The 20,555-nt window shown below is 33.7% G+C and overlaps 2 protein-coding genes across 3 annotated transcripts in view; one reads left to right on the top strand and one right to left on the bottom strand.

Moving 5' to 3' along the window:
- Window positions 1-5,579, bottom strand: part of LOC148941961 (cysteine sulfinic acid decarboxylase-like) — a 46,717-nt gene extending 41,138 nt beyond the window's left edge. Inside the window, exon 1 of the mRNA XM_089103660.1 lies at window positions 5,495-5,579. The gene's annotated coding sequence lies outside the window, so the exon portion shown is untranslated. The remainder of the gene's footprint in view (window positions 1-5,494) is intronic.
- LOC148941960 (required for meiotic nuclear division protein 1 homolog) overlaps window positions 1-10,564 on the top strand; it is an 81,554-nt gene extending 70,990 nt beyond the window's left edge. For both annotated transcript variants that reach the window (XM_089103664.1, XM_089103662.1), the window contains 2 exons: window positions 1,502-1,865; window positions 10,343-10,564. In XM_089103664.1, coding sequence (XP_088959790.1) covers window positions 1,502-1,865; window positions 10,343-10,492 — 514 coding nt within the window. In that variant the 3' untranslated portion in view covers window positions 10,493-10,564. The remainder of the gene's footprint in view (window positions 1-1,501; window positions 1,866-10,342) is intronic.
- Window positions 10,565-20,555: the final 9,991 nt, after the last annotated feature.

Here is a 20,555-nt window from a genome sequence, read left to right as displayed (position 1 = left end):
ATAATTACATTATTGCTGGCAAAACATTGAATTTTTTCAGTACATGTGATGCTTTAGAAGAAAAAAAAAAGGATTTTTCTTAGTTCGTTAACATCCGTTCATAATTTAAGCTGTTGGGGGATCCTCCTGTGAGACAGTAAGTCGACGTGAGGAAAATAAATTCGTCTCATACATCCCCTAATAATTAGCTGGCAAGCATTGACCTGTCACGGTTTATTTAGAATGAAAAGTGAGAGATCTATAACTGATTTGCCAAAGCCTTTGTGAAAAAACTTAATGTCGTTGCTATGAAATTGTACAAGGCCACCCACAGACAGGCACTAATCCAGAGATTTTTTTTTGTGGAGGGGGGAATTCGATCAATATGAGAAATCTGTGGTATTGTAGGAAAGCCATAAATATCGTAAGGTTTCGGAGGAGACATTCTTTAAGTCAACCCCCTCCTTTTTACGCACATAGCATGCAAGGCCGTACCCAGAGAGGGGGGGGGGGGTTATGGGGGTTTGAACCTCCCCCGCCCCCGAAATGTTTGTCTGACTCGCAAAAACGTAACAAAAATGGATACTATCAAATTTTGTATGTTTTTTTTTCTTGCGTAATCCCCCTCCCTCGAAATTTTTTTGGAGTAAAACCCCACGAAAAAAAAACCTGGGTACGGCCTGGATAGCATGCATACTGAAGCCGATTAGGCTAATTTATGTGAGTGAATTGTAAGTTGCCAATTCGCGTGGTTACAAAGATCGAAGCCACTTAATAATGGGGACACCTCAAATCTGGCTCGAAGAGCCTTGAGCCTGCGTTTTTTGCTGGTCATGAGCCAGAAGTTTTTTTTTTCCAGCGGGGTAAGGCCTATTCATAATGAGATTTTAATAATACCGAGATTTATAGAGTGCTCGTTTGAGCCAGTCAGATTCTTTCAGAAAATTTTCCAGCTAATCAGTAAATTCTGTGAAAAATCTGATTGGATCAATTTAGTGCTATCTTAATATGATATTAGTAAAATCTCATTGTGAATGAACCTTAAAGGAGTGAACTTTTGAAAAACAAAATTTTGCTAGTACGGATTTATTATTTCCAACTGTTTTATCATTTTATGCTATTATGTTTATTTTCGGGGGGATTTTTGGTTCTTTTGTGGGAATACCAGAAATTCTTGATCTCCTGTGAGCGCCCTTGCTGAAACATTTTAGAGTATTGGCAACAGCGATAGGTGAGCAAAATAATGAAAATATTAAAAAATGGAGATCTTTTAGTAGTATTTAGCTTCTATGTATATTTTTTGGTTCTCATGATTTATAATTGTAGATTACTTAGATATATAAAATAGATTTATATAGATTATACACAATTTTATTACATTTCTGTCGGCACTTAATCTCAGGATTATAAATATTGTTTGTTAATCTATAGAAAGTGTGCTCTGAGAAATTTGTTTTTGTTACGAGTTTTAGATATTATCTTGGCCACAAGACCAAATTTTGATTTCTTTTTTTTTTCTCAGGACAAAAACTCGATTGACTAATTCCGGAGTGATATATTTAAACACTGGAGATCCAGCGGACTTCGAAAAATATGCATTCTCCAATGCTATAGCACAATCTGTAAAATTAGCAATTTGGGAATCATCACTATCATCATTTATTGGCAAAATTGAAGATATAACAGAAGATTTAAAATCGAGCGGGAAAATCAGTTTGTCGCGCCAAGATGTTCTTCGAAAACAGGGAGAACTTTTTGCACTTCGACACTCTATCAATTTGTCGTCAGATTTGTTGGATACACCAGATTTTTATTGGGATAGAGAAAATCTTGAACCTCTCTATAGAAGCACATACAACTATTTGAACATTAGCAAGCGAACCAAGGTATGACCCTTTGTTTACTGAAGACCATTTCTGGATCAGCGTCTTCAAACATGATAAATTAGTAAAAGTCAAAATAACCCTAACTCGTTGAAAAAAAAAAAAAAAAAAAAAAAAAAATACCTCACCTAGTATTAATATGTTCAGAAATTTAATAATAAAAAATTAGTTGCCCTCCAATCACTTTCGGCTATTAAAAAGGGCATCAGCCCTTTCTATTTTCAATCGAATGAGCCCTTTTCGAAGTTCCAAATTTAATAATAAATACTTGCATAAATACTAGCTGATTATTCTCAATTTTGGTGTCAATTTTTCTCTGATAATATATTGCGTATATTACTAATAATTTCTTTTTTTTTATTAATTATCGGTTCATTTAAGCATTTTGCTTTATGTAAAGATATCAAAGGATCTATGATTTAATAATTTATTTGTTTCTGATATTTATGTATATTGGAGCGAATGAATCATTTGTTAAGAGTCATCTGATTTCAAGACTAGGAAGTAAAAGAGTCTTGTGATTACTTCTACCTTTTTTGTAACATTTAAACTAGTTGATATTATTGTCTACTGTTTATTTTTAATTCACTGATGATTATTTGATTTAATTTATTTTTCAATTTGCGGCTTGATGCAATGATGTTCATATTGCTTATGTTTGTTTCAGTATTTAGGAGCCTAAAAAAAAGAAACAGGTCGCGTACCTGCAGTGCAGTGTATAATTGAGTTTTTCTTTCTCGTTTTTGTAATTTGTTCTAAGAGCTGATTTAGATCTTAGCTCCTGCGTTCGTCACTAAATCATGTATAGCTGCTAAGTTTATGTGTATTTCTCCTTTTTTTTCGTTTATTGCTCCGTCTTTTCCTTTTTTGTATGACGGGTTTTCCAATAAATAATAATAATAATGATAATAATAATAAAATATTAGTTCTTCTTACTTTTGTTATTTAAAATAACTGCGTCCATTTTTTATGATAAGTATTTGCATGGATTATTTTCTATTGTTGAATCTTTGACCCAGATCTCTGAACTGTATGTACATAATCAATTTTATTATGTAACCAAGGCTCATTGAGATACCCTACTTTTTGTAGTTTTGTACATTTTGTGACACCATACATATTGTAATAGGCTCTACCAGCTTGTAAATATGTGATTTTCAAACTATGCAATAGCTTAGTGTCGTGTTATTATTTAGCTTTAAGTCATGAGGTGGCAAATCAGCAATTTCAATTGAATTAAGAAGTTGTGGCGTGAATTCAATTCTCCTTTATGTTTATCCTTCCATATAACCATACATTCAAAAGTTTTATAAAACTGTCTTGTTTTAAAATATAACAACCGTTTTTCTATATTTTCATTTGTATAATCCTAGTAGAGAGGAACCAGAGCCCATAGAAACCAAAACTCAAACACTTTTCACTTTTATCTCTCCATAGAAGCCTCCTAAAAGGTCTTAGGACTCTCGAATAAAATTCACATTATATAAAATGAGCATTATGTAAAACCTAAAATAAAAAAGTTACGTCATCTCGTGTTCATAACATGAAAAACTTGATAATAAACGCCTAAGTAAAATATTAGTTCTACTTATTTAAATCGCTTTTTACTTTCTTCTTTCTATAGAAGCCTCCTAAAAATCTTCGAAACGTCTTCGAGACCATGGAAGACGTTTTTAACTTCTCTTTAGAAGGACATGGAACTATTTGAATATTAGCAAGCGAACCAAGACATGACACTTTTTTTTGTAGAATACCATTCCTAAATCTATGTGAAATGGCTATTCTTTTACAATATACAATTTATTTAAAAATGCTTGTTTTAAGTTTTGGTTTCTCTGGGCTCTGATTTCTCTTTATTAGGTTGCAGCTATTGCTACAAACATGATAAATTAGTAAGAGTTGAAAGGAACCTAAGTCTGTCTGTGAGAAAACAACAAATACGTTTATATATATTTCAAAATAGAGAAAATACGCTGAAAATGAAATTTGACAGCCTACTTGAAAAACCCTTTTTAGTTTTCAATTCTGTCGTAAACTGTCAAACTGTAAATTGTCAAACAATTCTGTCAATTCCTAATATATATTAGGATTCATAAATGATAATAATATATATATATATATATATATATATATATATATATATATATATATATATATATATATATATATATATATATATATATATATATATATATATATATATATATAAATAATATATATATAATAATATATTATAATCTCCTAATATATATATATATATATATATATATATATATATATATATATATATATATATATATATATATATATATATATATAATAATATATTATAATCTCCTAATATATATCAATTGTTAATCTCCTTATATATATATATATATATATATATATATATATATATAATAATATATATATATATATAATAATATATTATAATCTCCTAATATATATCAATTGTTAATCTCCTTATATATATATATATATATATATATATATATATATATATATATATATATATATATATATATATATATATATATATATATATATATATATATATAGTATATATTAATAACAATAATATATATAAATAATACATAATAATAAAAATTATGTATATTAATAATCTCTTGAACTCTAAAATACCAAATACAGGTTTACCCGCGTAATATTTTTGTTCATACGTGACAAATAAATAAACGGCGGTTTCAGTCTCGGATAAAGTTCCTGTTAATACAGGAAATAAAACACCCGAGTTTAAAATTCGAGTCACATTTTTGTAATAATTGTGGTGGTTTGACATTGTGAAAAAGTAAGCAGGTAAACAACTGATAAATAATTTATGTGCGACTAAAGTATAAAATATTTTCAGTTTCAGGAATGTATGTGATTCTTGTGAATAAGTTGTGTTAGCTTTATCGTCCTCCTTCATATAAAAATCCCTCCTTATGTCTATCTCCGATTGAGACATTAGGAAATACGTCTGCATTATTTTTAGGTGGGGATTTTAATGCCGGAAGTCCTCTTTGGCTTTCTAGTAACATTATGGACGGGAGAGGGGCTGAATTGGAATTGTTTTTCGCAGGTTCGCCATTAGTTGTAGTAAATGATCCAACAGTAGCAACATATACAAGAATTAATACCACGAGCCCGGATGTAAATCGTTTATCCCGTGTTATTTATGATTGGAAAATATTAACTTGCCCCAGTCTTTCAGATCACGGCTATTGCTACTTAGAAGATTCCCCCCCCCCCCCGCAGGTTATGAAAATGTTTTTTTTTGTATTTACGTTGTAAAACGGATTTTCCGGTATTTTCATAAAAAAAAATGAAAGGGAAAAATACCACCTCCCCCAACTTTTGAAAAACACAATTTGCAATTTCCTCCCATTTCCCCCTCTTTCTAATTTCCATTACTTGATGCCACTGGTAAGGATAAAGAATAAGTAGCACAAACGAAAAACGTTTTTGGGGGAGCGGTGACTTTTAAAAGCTGCTCAATTTTAAGTTGCTTTATTTTTGAAAATAAGTGTTTTAGTTAGGTTTTCCTCTCAGTAAACTTGTTTTATTTTACAAAAAGCGGTTTTGGTTTATTCCTCAAGTTTATAATCGTGAAGTAAAACATGACTTACTAGATTAGGAATGAATTCCACCAACAATTGAAGCGCATGCTGAGATGTCTTCATACCATGTGCTACAATAAAATGCACAGTGAGAAAAATTTCAAATATTTTGGCCAGTGTTGTTGGCATCATGGAACTTTAAATGACAGCTCTATTTATTTAAGCACTACATTTTTTAGTGTCAGTTTGATAGATTATATCATTGCGAAATATGTTGCGTATATTTTTTTATGGTCTACACTTTCAAATGCCATGCAACGTATTGTTATTATTATATATATTTTTTTATACTATGTCTATGGCCATTCTCAAACGATTTTCAGTTGCAGTTCAGCTTCTTCAATTGCAGGATCTGAGGTCCCAAATCAATAAAAAAAATCCATTGAAAATAAGGAGCAACATTAAAAATTAAAACGAACAGAAATTGGTCCATATGTGAGGGGGCTGCCCCTTACTCTTCACCCTAAAGTTTGACTTCTTGTCCCAATTCTTTAAAAACGACTCCTGAAACACAAGGGTCGTTGAATTTGAATAAGAAGTATTTTAGAGAATTGAGAAGCCCCCTTGATATACGGAATAATTTCTTTTCGTTTTAACTTTCAATGTTGCTCCTTACTTTCAGTTGAAAAACTTCATTTCTTCAGTTAAAGTTTTTGACTATTTTTCAAGTTATGCCAAAAAATCCCGTCCCCCCCCCTCATGTAAAGTTTCACCAGGAAATATACCCCCAAAAATTTCATCCCTACTGAAAATTCTCCCCGTGAAAAATCTCCCCCCCCCAAAAAAAAAATAAAAAAAATCCGTATATTTTCCAAATAAACGTGAACAATGGGCAAATTGCATAACTTACAACTGTGATAGGGACTATGGGAGGTCATCTCATCCCCAAAGGCATAGTTATTGGGCCTTTCAACTACTCTGAATGAAAAAGCGGTCTCAGGATTTTGATCGGGTGTGTTAAGGGCAAAAGGGACGTGGGAGGAGGCTAGTTGGCCTCCAATCATTTTGGTTACTTAAAAACGGCCCTAGAACTTTTGATTTCCGTTCGAATAAGCCCTCTCTTGATCTTCTAGAACCGTTCGTTCGATACGATCACCCCTGAGAAAACAAACAAACAAACATGCACTCGTGATATTTCTTGGGCAAAAATGCAAAATTTCGACGTTTTTCTAGGTAGGAGCTTGAAACCTGCACAGTAGAGTTCTATGGTGTGCTGAATCTGACAGTTTGATTTTCACTGATGTCCCTTGACTTTTGGGGGTATTTTCCTTTTTCGAAAATCTGGCAAATTATATTGGGGTCGTAGCTTTTGATTGGTAACACTAAACTTGACGAATTTTGTATATTTGGAATATTGTATATATAATTACATTATATATATTATATTATATATACAGTGATTTGGAATGAGAACAAAGTCAATTGTTATGAATTATTAATTGCTACCAAAATCCTGTTTCTTTATAGTTTCGGTTAGTATTGAGTCGAGTCGCTCCTTACCGGCAGTTCTTTAGTACGAGCTGTTTAATAAACTCACCTAAATAGCTGATAAAATCGATCAAGATAATACATTTGTGATTTTGATAATACTCATATTTTAATTTGCTCACGGGCGTGACTTAGAGGGGTATTAGAGGTTATTTCAGGAATGAGGCGTAAAACACAAAATTGTTGGATTTCCTCGCTTAAATTTCTCAGATGCTTCCGAGGGCAGGGAATCCTGCCTAAAAATCATTGGCCTCCTCAAACCGTTTTATGATTTCCTCTTAATCTCCTGCGTTTTAATATAATTTGATTTCTTTCAAATTAAAATATTTGAGCCTCTGCCCTTGGTCGACAAATATGTTCAAATTGTGCCATCATCTGCTAAATGACACCCCCCCCCCCTCAAATCCTAAATCCTTATATACTTCTTAGACATTTTTTTTCCTGGGACACCCGAAACAAGTTTCTGCGTACGTGCCTACTCTAAATGTGTTTTACTTAAATTATATTTATACATATATTCTATACAGAGTTCCTTAGTTGAACAGAGTTCCTTTGTAAATCGTTCAGTAAAATCATGGAACACGTTGCCCGACCGAGTAGTTCTGGTGAATGATGTGGCGGCTTTCAAAACAGCATTAATTGAGACCTCTTTTTATGAAAGGCAAAATCTAGGACCATGAAGTGTATATTTGTTGTAGTGTATATTCGTTTTTCTTTTCTTGTTTTATTAGGAAGTTTATAGTTTTTGTTTTCATTTCTTATAAGTGTTGCTCTTGGTATGTAATTTGTGCTATATGAGACCAGTCTATGGCTTATTCTATTTCTGATTAACAATAATAATAATGATAATATAAAATGTTGCATAATATATTTATATGTTATAATTTTATTTGTTCTATATAAACATTTCATTTATTTTAAGTTATTTTATTTTTGTTTAAATAAAATCTATATAAAACTTAATAAAAAAACAAATTTTTTGGAAACAAAAAAAATTTTTTAAACACGAAAAACGGGTTTTAATTTTCTAACAAGCAGTGAACTACAAAACAATTAATTATGCACAAAAGCTCCTAATATTTCGGCCCCACATCCGGGAGCCTTTCTCAACGTAAAAAAAAAAAAATAAATAAATCAAAAAAAAACAACTTAAATTACATTACAATAAAACATACTAAACACATAAAGAGAACAAAAAGCAAAAACGAAAGAAAAATATAAATACATAAGAACAAAACTCACATATTAATTAAACACTTCCATGCACTGAATGTCTTTCAACTGGCCTCCTCTCAGTATATAAATGGAAATATATTAAATAAACACTTCCATGTACTGAATGTCTATATTGATTCTACTCGCCTCCTCCCAGTATATAAATTGAAATCTATCAAAAATGAAGAATATATTTATACTTAGACCAAAACAATAAAAGGTCAACTAACCCCCCTGTCCATAACCTCCAAGTATAAATATATTCTTCATTTTTGATAGATTTCAATTTATATACTGGGAGGAGGCGAGTAGAATCAATATAGACATTCAGTACATGGAAGTGTTTATTTAATATATTTCCATTTATATACTGAGAGGAGGCCAGTTGAAAGACATTCAGTGCAGGGAAGTGTTTAATTAATATGTTATTTTTGTTAATTTTTATTTATATTTTTATTTCGTTTTTGCTTTTTTTTCTCTTTATTTTTTTTTGTTTTTTTTTTTTAATTTAATTTAAGTTGTTTTTTTTTTGCTTTATTTATTTTTTTTTTTTTCATTTGATAAATGAAAACCGTTTGTGGGCCTAAAAATTAGGTGCTTTTGTTCATAATTAATTTTTTTTTATTTAAATGCTTTTTAGAAAATTAAAAACCGTTTTTCGTGTTTAAAAATTTTTTTTTGTTTTTAATGGAAAAGCAGTGTGGTCTAAGAAATTATTTAAATTTTTTGGAAGTAAATTTTGAATTATTTTATACTTATATTATATCATAAAGTGGATAAAACTAACCTTTAAACTAAAAGAAAAAATTATGCACTATTCAGTGTCCATGTTTTTCTTCTTTATGTATTTGTGTGCGTTTGATTTTGTGTATTGAGATTACATTTGAATAGGAATCAAAAATCAAAAGCCTATGGGAATTTATTTAGGTACATTTTACAACGCTATAGGTAGAATCATAAACTAAGCTATGAATTTACATAATAGAAAAAATGTAATCTGAGAATATAAGAAGAAGATCATTTTTTTTATATAATATAATAAGAAATATAATATGCAGAATTTATAAAATGAAAAAAAAAACAACTGTTAATGTCAGGATTTCTTTTTTTTTGTAGATTTTTAGGTTCGAGTGCATGTTAAAACATAAATTGAAGATAAAAAAAGTATTATTGAGAATGAATCCACCCAAATCCTCATGTGTTTCAGTATAGAGAATGAATGTAAATGGGAATGTGAAGATTAATTAGTATTAATAATTAAATTGAAGATTAATTAGCATTAAAATAGAAGATTAATTAGCATATTAATGTTAGCATTGAAAAGAAAAATATTTAGTTTTTTTTGTGTGTGTGTGTGTGTGTGAGTCTGTGTCTGTGTTTTGTTTTACAGTTGATAGTCTTTATAGTTTTTCTTTCAAGAACGAGTTTGAGTGTTTGTTTCAACACGAGTCAGATCACAATGAATAGTGTATTTGATAATGAATCATTCTGGAACATCCCTGTGTTTGAGTATAAAGAATGTGTTAAAGCCCTGAAATTAGTTCAGAGTACAAACCACGTTCAAACCTTGTGTGTTTGAGTACACAAAAAATTGTATTTAAATATATTTTAGTATGGGATGAGTAAAATTAACCTCTTTAAAAGAAAAAAAATGTGAAGTCTTAAGTGTCCTGATTCTTTTTTTGTGTTTGAATTTGAATGTGTTTTTGAATAGGAGTATAATTGGGTCATTACAAGGAAAGACCTTGAAGTACCAAGTATATAAAATTAAAATATTTAAAATTTACTTGGAAACACTTAATTCAAATTAAAATTTAATGAAACCATCAAAATTTGCATTTACTTTTTAGGTTGAAAAGTCAAACATGTTACGTTCGAAATTGCTCCACAGGAAACGGTTTTTTTTTTCCTGTAAGCTTTTGATAAGCTGAAAATGTTTTTGGGGATTTAAAAAAAGGGCCTAATAATCTTATTGTTACTTTTTGCGATATATCTCTCTAGTATAGTGACCTTTGTTGAGAACTATAACAACCTTCCTTTCAATTTCATAAGACATAAAATAAACTCCCATATTTTTGCACCCAGCTTTCGCCAAAAGAGTGTAAAATATTTTATTAATTTATAAGAATCATTAAAATATTTATTTCTTTTTAGGTGATGAATGAAAAATTAAGTCACTGCTTTGACCTGATTGAACTGATCTCAGATAAGCTTACAGACAAACACCATATCAGATTAGAATGGATGATTATAGTTTTAATTATGATAGAAGTGCTTTTTGAAATTCTTCATTTTATCCATTAGCTGTTTATGTGATTGGGGAAAACTTTTGCACAATTCTTATAAACTTGTTATAATAAAAGGGAATCTTTTCAAATATTTTACAGAAATATTTCTTATTTGATTTAACAAAGAAATAAATCTAGAGAAGACAAACGGGTCTTTGACCATTATGAGGAAAAAGAAGAGAATCAATCGAACGAATGTTTCGTCTGTACAAAACAAGACGTCTCAAATGAACCTTAAATTAGAAGTCGTGCGTTTGTAAAATTATATTTTTTTTTATTGGGCCTTTAACTTTTGCCTGGGCTCGTCTTTTATCATTATGAAAGACATATAGAATAGAATATGATTTATTAATTAAAATAGCATACGGGCTGGTATAAACATGTTAGAATTATAATAATAAAACACATGTTGGAGTATGGACATAAAACAAAAAATTAAATAAACTATTACAGTATGAATCAGAATGAGCTGAAATAGCACACGAACTACCACAAGCACGTCAGAATAAATGCGATAATAAAACAGATGTTAAGGTATAAACATGAAACAAAAAGTTAAATCAATTATTAAAATTGGAAACAAAATAGGAGACAAAAGAGTCTTTGTACCTCATGGTCAACATTTGGGGACACAGGTCCAGTTGGGTATTTGGAGCTCTACGAGCATTGAGGTTTGTATTAGGAAGGATTGGGGGATTTTCTTTAAAGGGAGGGAGAAAACGTCGATGATAGTCAGAACTAAGGCACTTGTGACCAAAGTTCATGGAAAGGATGTGACGTCTTGATTGCAATGTAGTAAGTCCAAGTCTAGCCAAACCTTCATCGTATGTAGTATATGACGTCCCTAGTATAATTTTTAATGCTCCTTTTTGAATACTTTCAATTTTAGAACATTGGTCTTTGGTCAACCCAGGGTGCCAGACACGGCAAGCATATTCAAGACTGGGTCTTATATAAAAACAATAAATCAAACAGTTCGTGGTAACGAACTGTAAGTAAGGAGCGACCCAGCTCAATGGTAACCGAAACTGTAGAAAACGGAATTTTGATACCAATAGATACATCAAAAGAATCAAATTTTAATGCTGATTTCAAATATATAAGTTTCATCAAGTTTAGTCTTACCCATCAAAAGTTACGCACCTCAGAAAATTTGGCTGATTTTCGAAAAAGGAGGGAAAGATCCCCTGAATATCACAAAATCTTACTCATAACATCATATTCAGCGTATCGGAAAACCCTGCTGCGGATGTGTCAAGCTTCTATACGCAAATATATCGAACTTTGTATTTTTGCCAGAAGAAAGATCACGGATGCGTGTTTACTTGTTTGTTTGTTGTTTTTTTTTCCCAGGAATGATTGTAGCGACCCAGTGTTCCTAGAACATCGTGGGAGGGCTCATTGGAACGGAATTTAAAAGTTCTAGTGCCCTTTTTAAGTGACCAAAAAAAATGGAGGGCAACTAGGCCCCCTCCCACGCTCATTTTTTTCCCAAATTCACCTGATCAAAATTTTGAGATAGCCATTTTGTTCAGCATGGTCGAAAATATGATAAATATGTCTTTTAAGATGACTTAATCCCCCGAAGTCCCCGGGGGGAGGGCTGAAAGTTATGAACTTTACACAATGTTAACATATAGCATTGTTTATTGGGAAGTATACAGACCTTTTCAATGGGTACTTTTTCTGATCGGGGGTGGGGCGTGGGTTTGGGGTTATATGGGAGGATCTTACCATGAAGGAAGTTTTCAGGGGAGAAGAGACATTGCTATGAGGGGGGCGCCGGATTTCCCAGCATTATTTAAATAAAGATCAGAAATTATATGTATAAAAAAACAAGATTTTTAACTGAAAGTAAGGAGCAACATCAAAACTTAAAACGACAGAAAACATTATGTATATGATTGGGTTCATCCCCTAGTCAATACCACGCTCTTTAAGCCAAAGATTATTTAGTCATAAGAGCTAATTATTCTAATTAACGGCATTTGTGATTAAGGGGTCATTTTTAAAGAATTGGAACAAAATTCGAACTTTAGCTTAAAGAGCAAGGTATTGACTAGGAGACGAACACCTGGATATAAGCATAAAAATTATATGAATATAGAAGTTAGTTACATAGGTTGTCTCGTAAGTGACGCATATTTGTTACTGATAAAAACGTTCGTAAATAAAATGAAATAGGTTTTGAGAAAGCTAGTTAACCAAATAAAATTAAAACTGATATTCTTAAATTAATATTCAAATTTTTTTTAATTATTCATGTATGGTGATCCAAAATAAAAACCTGCATTAATTAAAAAACGTTCAGAAGTTAAACAAAAAAATACAAGGTTTTTTAAACTGTAAGTAAGGAGCGACATTAAAACTTAAAACAAATAGAAATTATTTTGTGTAAGAAAGGGGTTGTTCCCTCCTCAACACCCCGCTCTTTACGCTAAAGTTTTACTTTCTAACAACTATTTTTTTTAAACAATAAAAAACTTTAGCGTAAAGAGCGAGGCGTTGAGGAGGGGACAGCCCCTTTCATAAACGGAATAATTTCTGTTCGTTTTAAGTTTTAACTTCGTTCCTTACTTTCAGTTAAAAAAACTTGTTTTTCTTATTTAATCATTTTAAGGTTCTGGATTGATATGGAGAACCGTTTGAGAGGAGAGAAAGATTTAAGGCGAAAACTACCAGATTTAAATAAGTGGGAAATGTATGAGTTCCATTTAAGGTCGTTGTCCAACCGCACACCAAGCAGTTTAACAAGGAGAATAGCATGAAACTGCTTTTGGGTATGCTTAAGTTGAGGTTAACATTGTCGAGCTCATTCTTTAAATTGTTATTGAGTGAGTCGAGTGTAACGTCCAAAGTATTGGATGTTTTACAAAGTTTCAGTAATGTCAAATCATCTGCAAATTTAAAAGAGTTGCCAAAACTTGGTAAAACATTATTAAAAATGCTAAGGGACCTAATTTAGTCCCTTGAGGTGCTCCACAGGAAATCGAGGAAAAATCTGATGAATCCCCGTTAGGGAGGGCTACACATTGTTCACGGCCAGAAGAAAAACTAGCTACCATGCATAAAACAAAATCTCTTGCACCTAAAGCCCTTGCGTTATTTATAACTGTCTGATGATCCAAGTTGTCAAAGGCTTTGCTAATATCAGCAAAAAAAGCTTCAACGTAGGAACTATTCAACTCAAGATGTTTGAAAATAGTGTCAAGTATATAAATTAAGCAATCCATGGTGCTATGACTCGGCCTAAAGTCAAACTGATTTGGGTTGTTTTTATCGTGAATATCGTCAAAAAGGAAATTGTAAATAAAACTTTCAAAGATTTTAGAGACAATAGAGTTTTTGATATTGGTCTTAAGTCAGAGGGAACTTTTGAGGTCTTAGTTTTCGGTATAGGAGATATAATAGCTCGTTTAAAACTATCCGATTTCCTCATACCAGTACGAAAAGGCATTCGCCAAGGGGATTTATCATCACCGCCTCTTTATAATAACAGTATCATCGAGGTTCAGAAGACGGTGAAAGCGTGGTTTATTTTTCGTGGAATTGATTTGTCTCTTGTTAATTATGCCGATGACATTTTAAATCTGAGTAGATCCGTCAGTGACATAGAGAGTAGTTTCAAAGTTTTGTCAAACAAATGTGCTAACAAAGGCCTTGAATTTAACTCGAGCAAAAGCGAGGTGGTCGTCTTTAATTGTCGTAAGAATGAGTTGGTGCCTGTAATATTTGGACTAGGTAGTAATACTGATACTACAGCAGCATCAATGACTTACCTTGGTTTGCCAAATGAATCTAATCTTAAAGCTACCCGGTCCTGTCTAATAAATGATCTCAAACAGAAAGTCCGAAAAGCGTATGGGACGATTTTGTCATGCAAACGCCCATATAACCGCCGCATTCTAGCACGGATCTTCAATTCCTTTGCCACCCCTCATATCTTAGTTTTGTCACCTTTCTGGTCTTTGTTTACTTTTGATGATAAAAAAAACAATCCGTACAGTGTTCTATAAGTTTGCAGAATATTTGCTTATCCTTCGCCCTTGGCGAAAAAACCTTCAGATTTCAGGATGTTACGGACTTGATGACCCCATCTTCTTGATCGCAACCAGGAGGGGAAATCTCCCAAAGTCTTTAGATCTAACGCATAGTATGAATGAAGCTATAGTAAGCAATGTGTAATGGTAGTCTTTTTATGTAAATAGTTTCGCCATTGGTTTTTTGTTGTTTTTTTTAGTTATTGAAGTATTAATTTAAGTTGTTCGTTTGTTCGATGTGTTTTGTTGTTTTCTTTTCATTTTCTCTCTACTCCATTTTTGCTTTTTTGTATTGCTAAAGATGGGTAATAAAAATCATTCATTCATTCACTGTAAAAAAACCATCTACAAAATATTGGTTAAAAGTAGCAGTTATAGGTACACTTAAATACTGGACACATTCCACAATCAATTTGGTAGGGATATCACCTGGGTATACTGATTTATTTGTGTCAAGAGTTTCGAGTTTAATTTGGGTCTGATGTATTTCAATCACAGGAATGTCACTCACTGCACTGCTGGCTTCCATATGTTGAAGTGGGCGGGTGAATTTTACATATTGAAGCAAAATGATCATTTATGACACCCGCACCCACTGGGTCACCATTACTGTCCAGTAAGTAAAACTTTGAAGAGACCTTTCTCATAAGATCTTGGACATTTTTGTGGAATTTCTTAGGGTCAGAATACAAAAACTTATTAAGCACATGAGCACCATGCTCCTTTCTTGCTTTACAGATTTCGCTAACAACGATGTTTCGAAGTTTTCGAGATTCTTGGAAAAATCCTTCGTTAAAGAGTTTATCACGTTCATTTATTAGGCACAATTTTTTTTTTTCCACGGTTTGCAGTTAGATTAGCGAGTAACTTTTTTCACTGGAAATGTGTCACAGTATAACTGGAAAAGTTCCGCTGAAAACTTAGAAGCCATTTCATTACCATTGGTAAGACATAGGATATTGGCCGAAGACTTGGAACTAAGTTTTTCTTTGAAATGGGCGACCTTCTCGTCAGTAATGGGTCTATAAGAATAACTGATCAATCGTTTTGGGGGAAAGGATGATAAAGGGGTCCAAAGATGCATAGATGGTCACTTGCCTCTAATGGAGGGGCTATTTTAGGGGCACAGTAGTAATCTTCAATGTTGGTAAAAATTAAGTCTAGGGTTTTATCACCACGTGACTTGACCACTTGATCAAGGCTAAGAGCAGAGCTAATCCACTTTTGGTCTAGCTCATTGAAATCACCACATAATGTAATTGCAGCATAAAGATAGTTGCAGCGAATTCTGTCAGTATAAAGTTGCAGATATGCCGTCAGCTCCTTCTTAAATCCACTACGAGGAGGGTAATAAATAATACAAAAAAAACATGCAAGATACTTCTTTCGGGAGGTTTTTGGGTCTGGTCCAGAGCCATAGAACTTCGGTTTTGAAGTTGCTCTCTATTTCAGAAAATGAAAAAATCCGATTAGGAAGGGTAGACCGTCAAAAAAAGCCACCTATCCACCATGAGATAGAGGGACACTACTCTTGTCCAATCTGGGCTTAAAATGGGAGTCATAATTTGGAATCGAGCAAAAGTCTTTAGTGGCAGACCATGTTTCTGTAAGACAAGCAATATCAATCTGGTTTTGTCAAGACTAATTTGTAGTTCGTCCATTTTATTTGCTAGTGACCTTACATTCGCAAGAAGGATTCTGGGAAATGAGTAAGAGGGAGAGCGATGTATCATACCAGGTTTTCTTGATTTGCTATTGGATTATTGTTGTAGATTCTTGGGTTCATTTCATGCAAATAACGGGACTGAGCAGATGGACTGATTCGGCAATTGAATGAGAGGGAGCTGGAACCTAACATGGAGTTCTTCTGAATCTGTTTGTTCTGAGGGGGACTGGTATGATGGAGGAGGGATGTGCATTGGCTGAATTAAGACAAGCGGCATGAGATTCAAACTCATAAGAGGGACTGGATATGTCTGTCTTTGGCAGCCCTGCACCAACAGAGCAGCATTTTTTCGCTCCCCGTTTTTTGGACTTCTCTATCCAGTCTTGGCACGTAGGTTTTTCCTTCTACGGAAAGTGAGATGCACATTAGTACAACAATTCATGAAACAAAAGCCATAAGCAAACTTTTTGCACAGAGATTTGTGAGGCAGAAGACAACACTCATCATGGCCGCTGCCTTTAAAAAAAACTCAAATATGAAGAAGCATGCAATTCTCCGCCTTTCTGCAGCCTCCACTTATGTGAAATCTGCAAACACGTTGCTCGGGGGTATGATCCGTTGCTTGAGTCTCTTCATCTGTAAGAAGGGACCGAGGATACCCTAGTTCAGTCTGAGTGGCTTGACTGGTAACAAAGCTACTGCGTTGAACAGATACATCAGTACTAGGACATTTTGAGCCGGTCTTATTACCCTGGTTTAAGCACTTTTCACAGGCAAAAGAAAGAACCGTCCCGAGGGCTTCTGTAGGGCAAGAACTATGTCCGCATCAATTGCAGCGCAGGCCGCACGCATGCGGTGTAAGCATTGATGACAATCAAACGACGGGCTGTCTTTTGTCGTTCCGTCACATATGAGACAACTCAGGTCAGAACCTGAGCGGTCTTTTCTTTCCACCGTTATATTTTCTACAGTAGCCATAAGCCTCGGTGCTACGCCAGGAGCAACTGGTGATTTTGTCAACTCGTTTTCAGTTGGAAAAAAAGTATTCGTTTTAAATTATATTAAATTTTTAATTTTATTAAGTTACCTGTTAGCATTCAGACAGTGAAGGTCTCCGGGTGTGAAATGAATTTGGATTAGCTACGTCACTTGCCCAAAGGACGCTGCTTGGATAAACAATTTGGATAATAAGTTTTGACTGATTACGATTGTTAAAAGTGGGCCCTAAGTAATATCTGGATATTACAAAGTACGGGCTCTTGCGAGTAAGTTTCCTTTCATGACTTTTAAAGGATTTTTTAAATTGTGCGGCATTATTGTTGAAAAAATAAGAGATGGCTACACCACTAACAAAAGAGCATTTTGACCGGAGAATGGATGAGTTAACTGCTACGATTTCGATGCTACAACAAGAAAATAAGGTGTTGAAGACAGAAAACAAGCTGTTAAAATTGGAACTGATTAAGGTGAAATCGTCTGCACTTCGAGTGGATTTACATACACGGAGAAACAATATTCTGCTTCGCGGGATCGATACGCCAAATGAATCTGAAAATCTTCGTGATACAGTAAAAAATTTCTTCGGAAAAAAAATCGGAATTGCAGATCCTGATCAAATAGGTATCAGTGTTGCGTATAGGGTCAAAAAATCCACCACGTCTGATGATGGTGTTGGTCCTAGTCTGCGGAGCGGTAGGAAAAAAACAGTTGAGCCTATTTTTGTGCAGCTCAAGAATTATGATCGCTCATTGATTCTTAAAGAATGTGGTAAACTAAAGAAAACGGGCTACAGCGTGTCAACTGACTACCTGCTGAATTAGGAAAGCGAAGAAAGGAATTATTGGCTCTCGGTTACAAGCTAAAAAATGCAAAGGGAGCAGAGAAGGTCAGTGAGACTCGTGTGGTCCAGCGTAACGTGAAACTCTGGCTGGAGACAAAAAAGTCAAAAAGCTCACAGCAGTGGGTTAAATACGATGATGACTGTTTCGATCCGATAAAACTGTTTGCCAAAAACGACCCAGAGGAGGTTGTTTCCGACCAGTAGTTTTGTCATTTTTTTTTTTTTCTTTTCTCCGATATTTAATTTTTATGTACGTGATATCGTGAGAAGTTTTTTGAATTATTGTTTAATCCGCACAATAAATATGTTTTAATTTTTATGGCATTGAATGATGTAAATCGAAAATTTTGTTTTCTTTTTTTTTTGTTTCATATTTGTTCAATTTTCTTTTCTCTTTTTTCATGGTCCCAAAATTCAAGGTATCTAGTTTATTTTTGTTTTCTTTCAGTGTTCCATAAAGAAGTTCAATTGGGTATGTTCATTGTTTTTTACTCCTTGCTCTTCTTGAATTTTCACGACGGACCGCCGATTGCAGTTGGTAAGTGATGACTTTTTCTTCAGCTTCATCCCCGAGAGGTATCAGAGATTTTGATATAGATAGATTAAAAAATTTAGAAGAGTCTTATTTAAATCTCAAGCTTATTTTTGATCAAGAAATTGGTCAAGAAAATGATTTGCATTTTTTTGATGATAATAATTTTCCTAAAAGTAAATATGTAATTTCTAATTTAACTAATGGGAGGTCTTCCGATTCTCAACTTTCTGTATTTCATTTGAATTGCCAAGGACTGTATTCCTCATTTTCTGATCTAGAGTCGACATGTCGGGAGCTTAGACCATATTGTATAGGTCTTTGTGAAACATTTATTACACAACAAACCGAAAGCCTTTTGTATATTCCAGGTTACATTAGCCATTTTCTCCACAGAAAACAGATGAAAAGGGGTGGTATAGCAATTTATATCCGCAACACACTCACGGTTCAAATTAGGAAAGACCTTACACGAAATACTGAAGGAATTTTCGAGTCGTTGTTGTTAGAAGTATGGCTGTCCCCAAATAAAAAATTTATTGTGGGTGTAATTTATAGTTATACGTCAGGGTCAACGTCTCAGTTTATGGAACATATTGCTCAAGTTCTGGAGCTAGCCCAGTGTAAAAAAAATGAGCTTATTCTCATGGGAGATTTCAACATTAACCTCAGTATTCCGCTAACGGCCGAAGCAGCAGATTTACTAAATAATAGGACAGATTCAGGCCTATATCTTGCTGTTACGATTCCAACACGGATTACTGAGAGTACACATTCACTTATGGTCAAGATATTCAGGTCCTTGCTCCCAGAGTCTGTGGTAGTCCTCGTCAGTGACACATCAGACCACTTTCACATTTATGCAACACTCAGCCTTTCAGAACCAGCTAAGATAAGGTCCCGAATCAACCCTATGTTACCGATTATATGTTTAACAGAGGAAAACTTTAAGAATTTAAAACAGGAACTAGAGCAATTAAACTGGGATAACGTAATGGAGATTCAAGATGTAAACGAAGCATTTGGGTCATTTCACTCGACGTTCATGGATTTATACAGTAGATGTTGCGTGAGAAACCCGAGAACTAATAAACGAAAAAAAGACCAGCCAATTAGCCCCTGGATGACGAATGGTCTTCTGGCCTGTGTGAATAAAAAAACCACCTTTGGGGAGAGTATAGACGCTTTCCAAGCTTAGCGCGGCTAGAGGAGTATGAGCAATACAGGAAAGTCCTTCGGACTGTGTTAAGAAGAGCAAAGCGTGGCTACCTGCAGCAAAAGCTGACGGAAAGCGGAAAGGAAGGTCGAAAAGTTTGGCAAATTATCAACTCGGTTCTACGGCCAACCACTAAGTCTTCCACATTACCAGCGAAATTGGTCGTGAATGATGAAGAAATTACAGAACCTACACAGGTTCCCGCATCGCTGAGTACATTTCTCGCAAATATTGGCTATACCACAGCAAATTCCGTCGGGATACCATCTAAGTCATACAAAGAATACCTTGGCCCGAAGTGTATGAAATCAATGGCAGTGAGTCCTGTAACACCAGGTGAGCTCGAACTACTCGTAAAAAATTTGAAGGGCTCTTCTGCTTCAGGTTTCGACCTGGTCCACACAAAGGCACTGAAAGCAGTAATGACCACCATTGCTGAGCCGCTAACTTACCTTGTAAATCTTTCATTAGATAAAGGGGTTTTTCCTGAAATGTTAAAAAGGCAAAGATAATACCTCTTCACAAAGGTGGAAGTCATAGAGACACAGAAAATTATAGACCAATCTCAATCTTATCAGTTTTCTTGAAAGTCTTTAAAACGCCAATGAAAAACCAGCTTTACCAATATTTAGAGGCCAAAGGCTTTTTTAACAGCCGCCAATTAGGATTTAGAGCTGGCCATTCAACCGAAGAAGCCCTTAATTCACTAAGTTTATTCGTAAATAGATTCCTAGATTTGGTTGCATTACCGGCAGCTGTGCTTTTAGATATGAAAAGAGCGCTTG

Source organism: Artemia sp. Qi Xiang Cuo, chromosome 17 (assembly GCF_049724085.1).
Source record: "Artemia sp. Qi Xiang Cuo chromosome 17, ASM4972408v1, whole genome shotgun sequence".
Classification (NCBI taxonomy): domain Eukaryota; kingdom Metazoa; phylum Arthropoda; class Branchiopoda; order Anostraca; family Artemiidae; genus Artemia; species Artemia sp. Qi Xiang Cuo.
The sequence above is the reverse complement of the archived record's forward strand: the minus strand, read 5'-3'. Positions and strand labels throughout refer to the sequence as shown.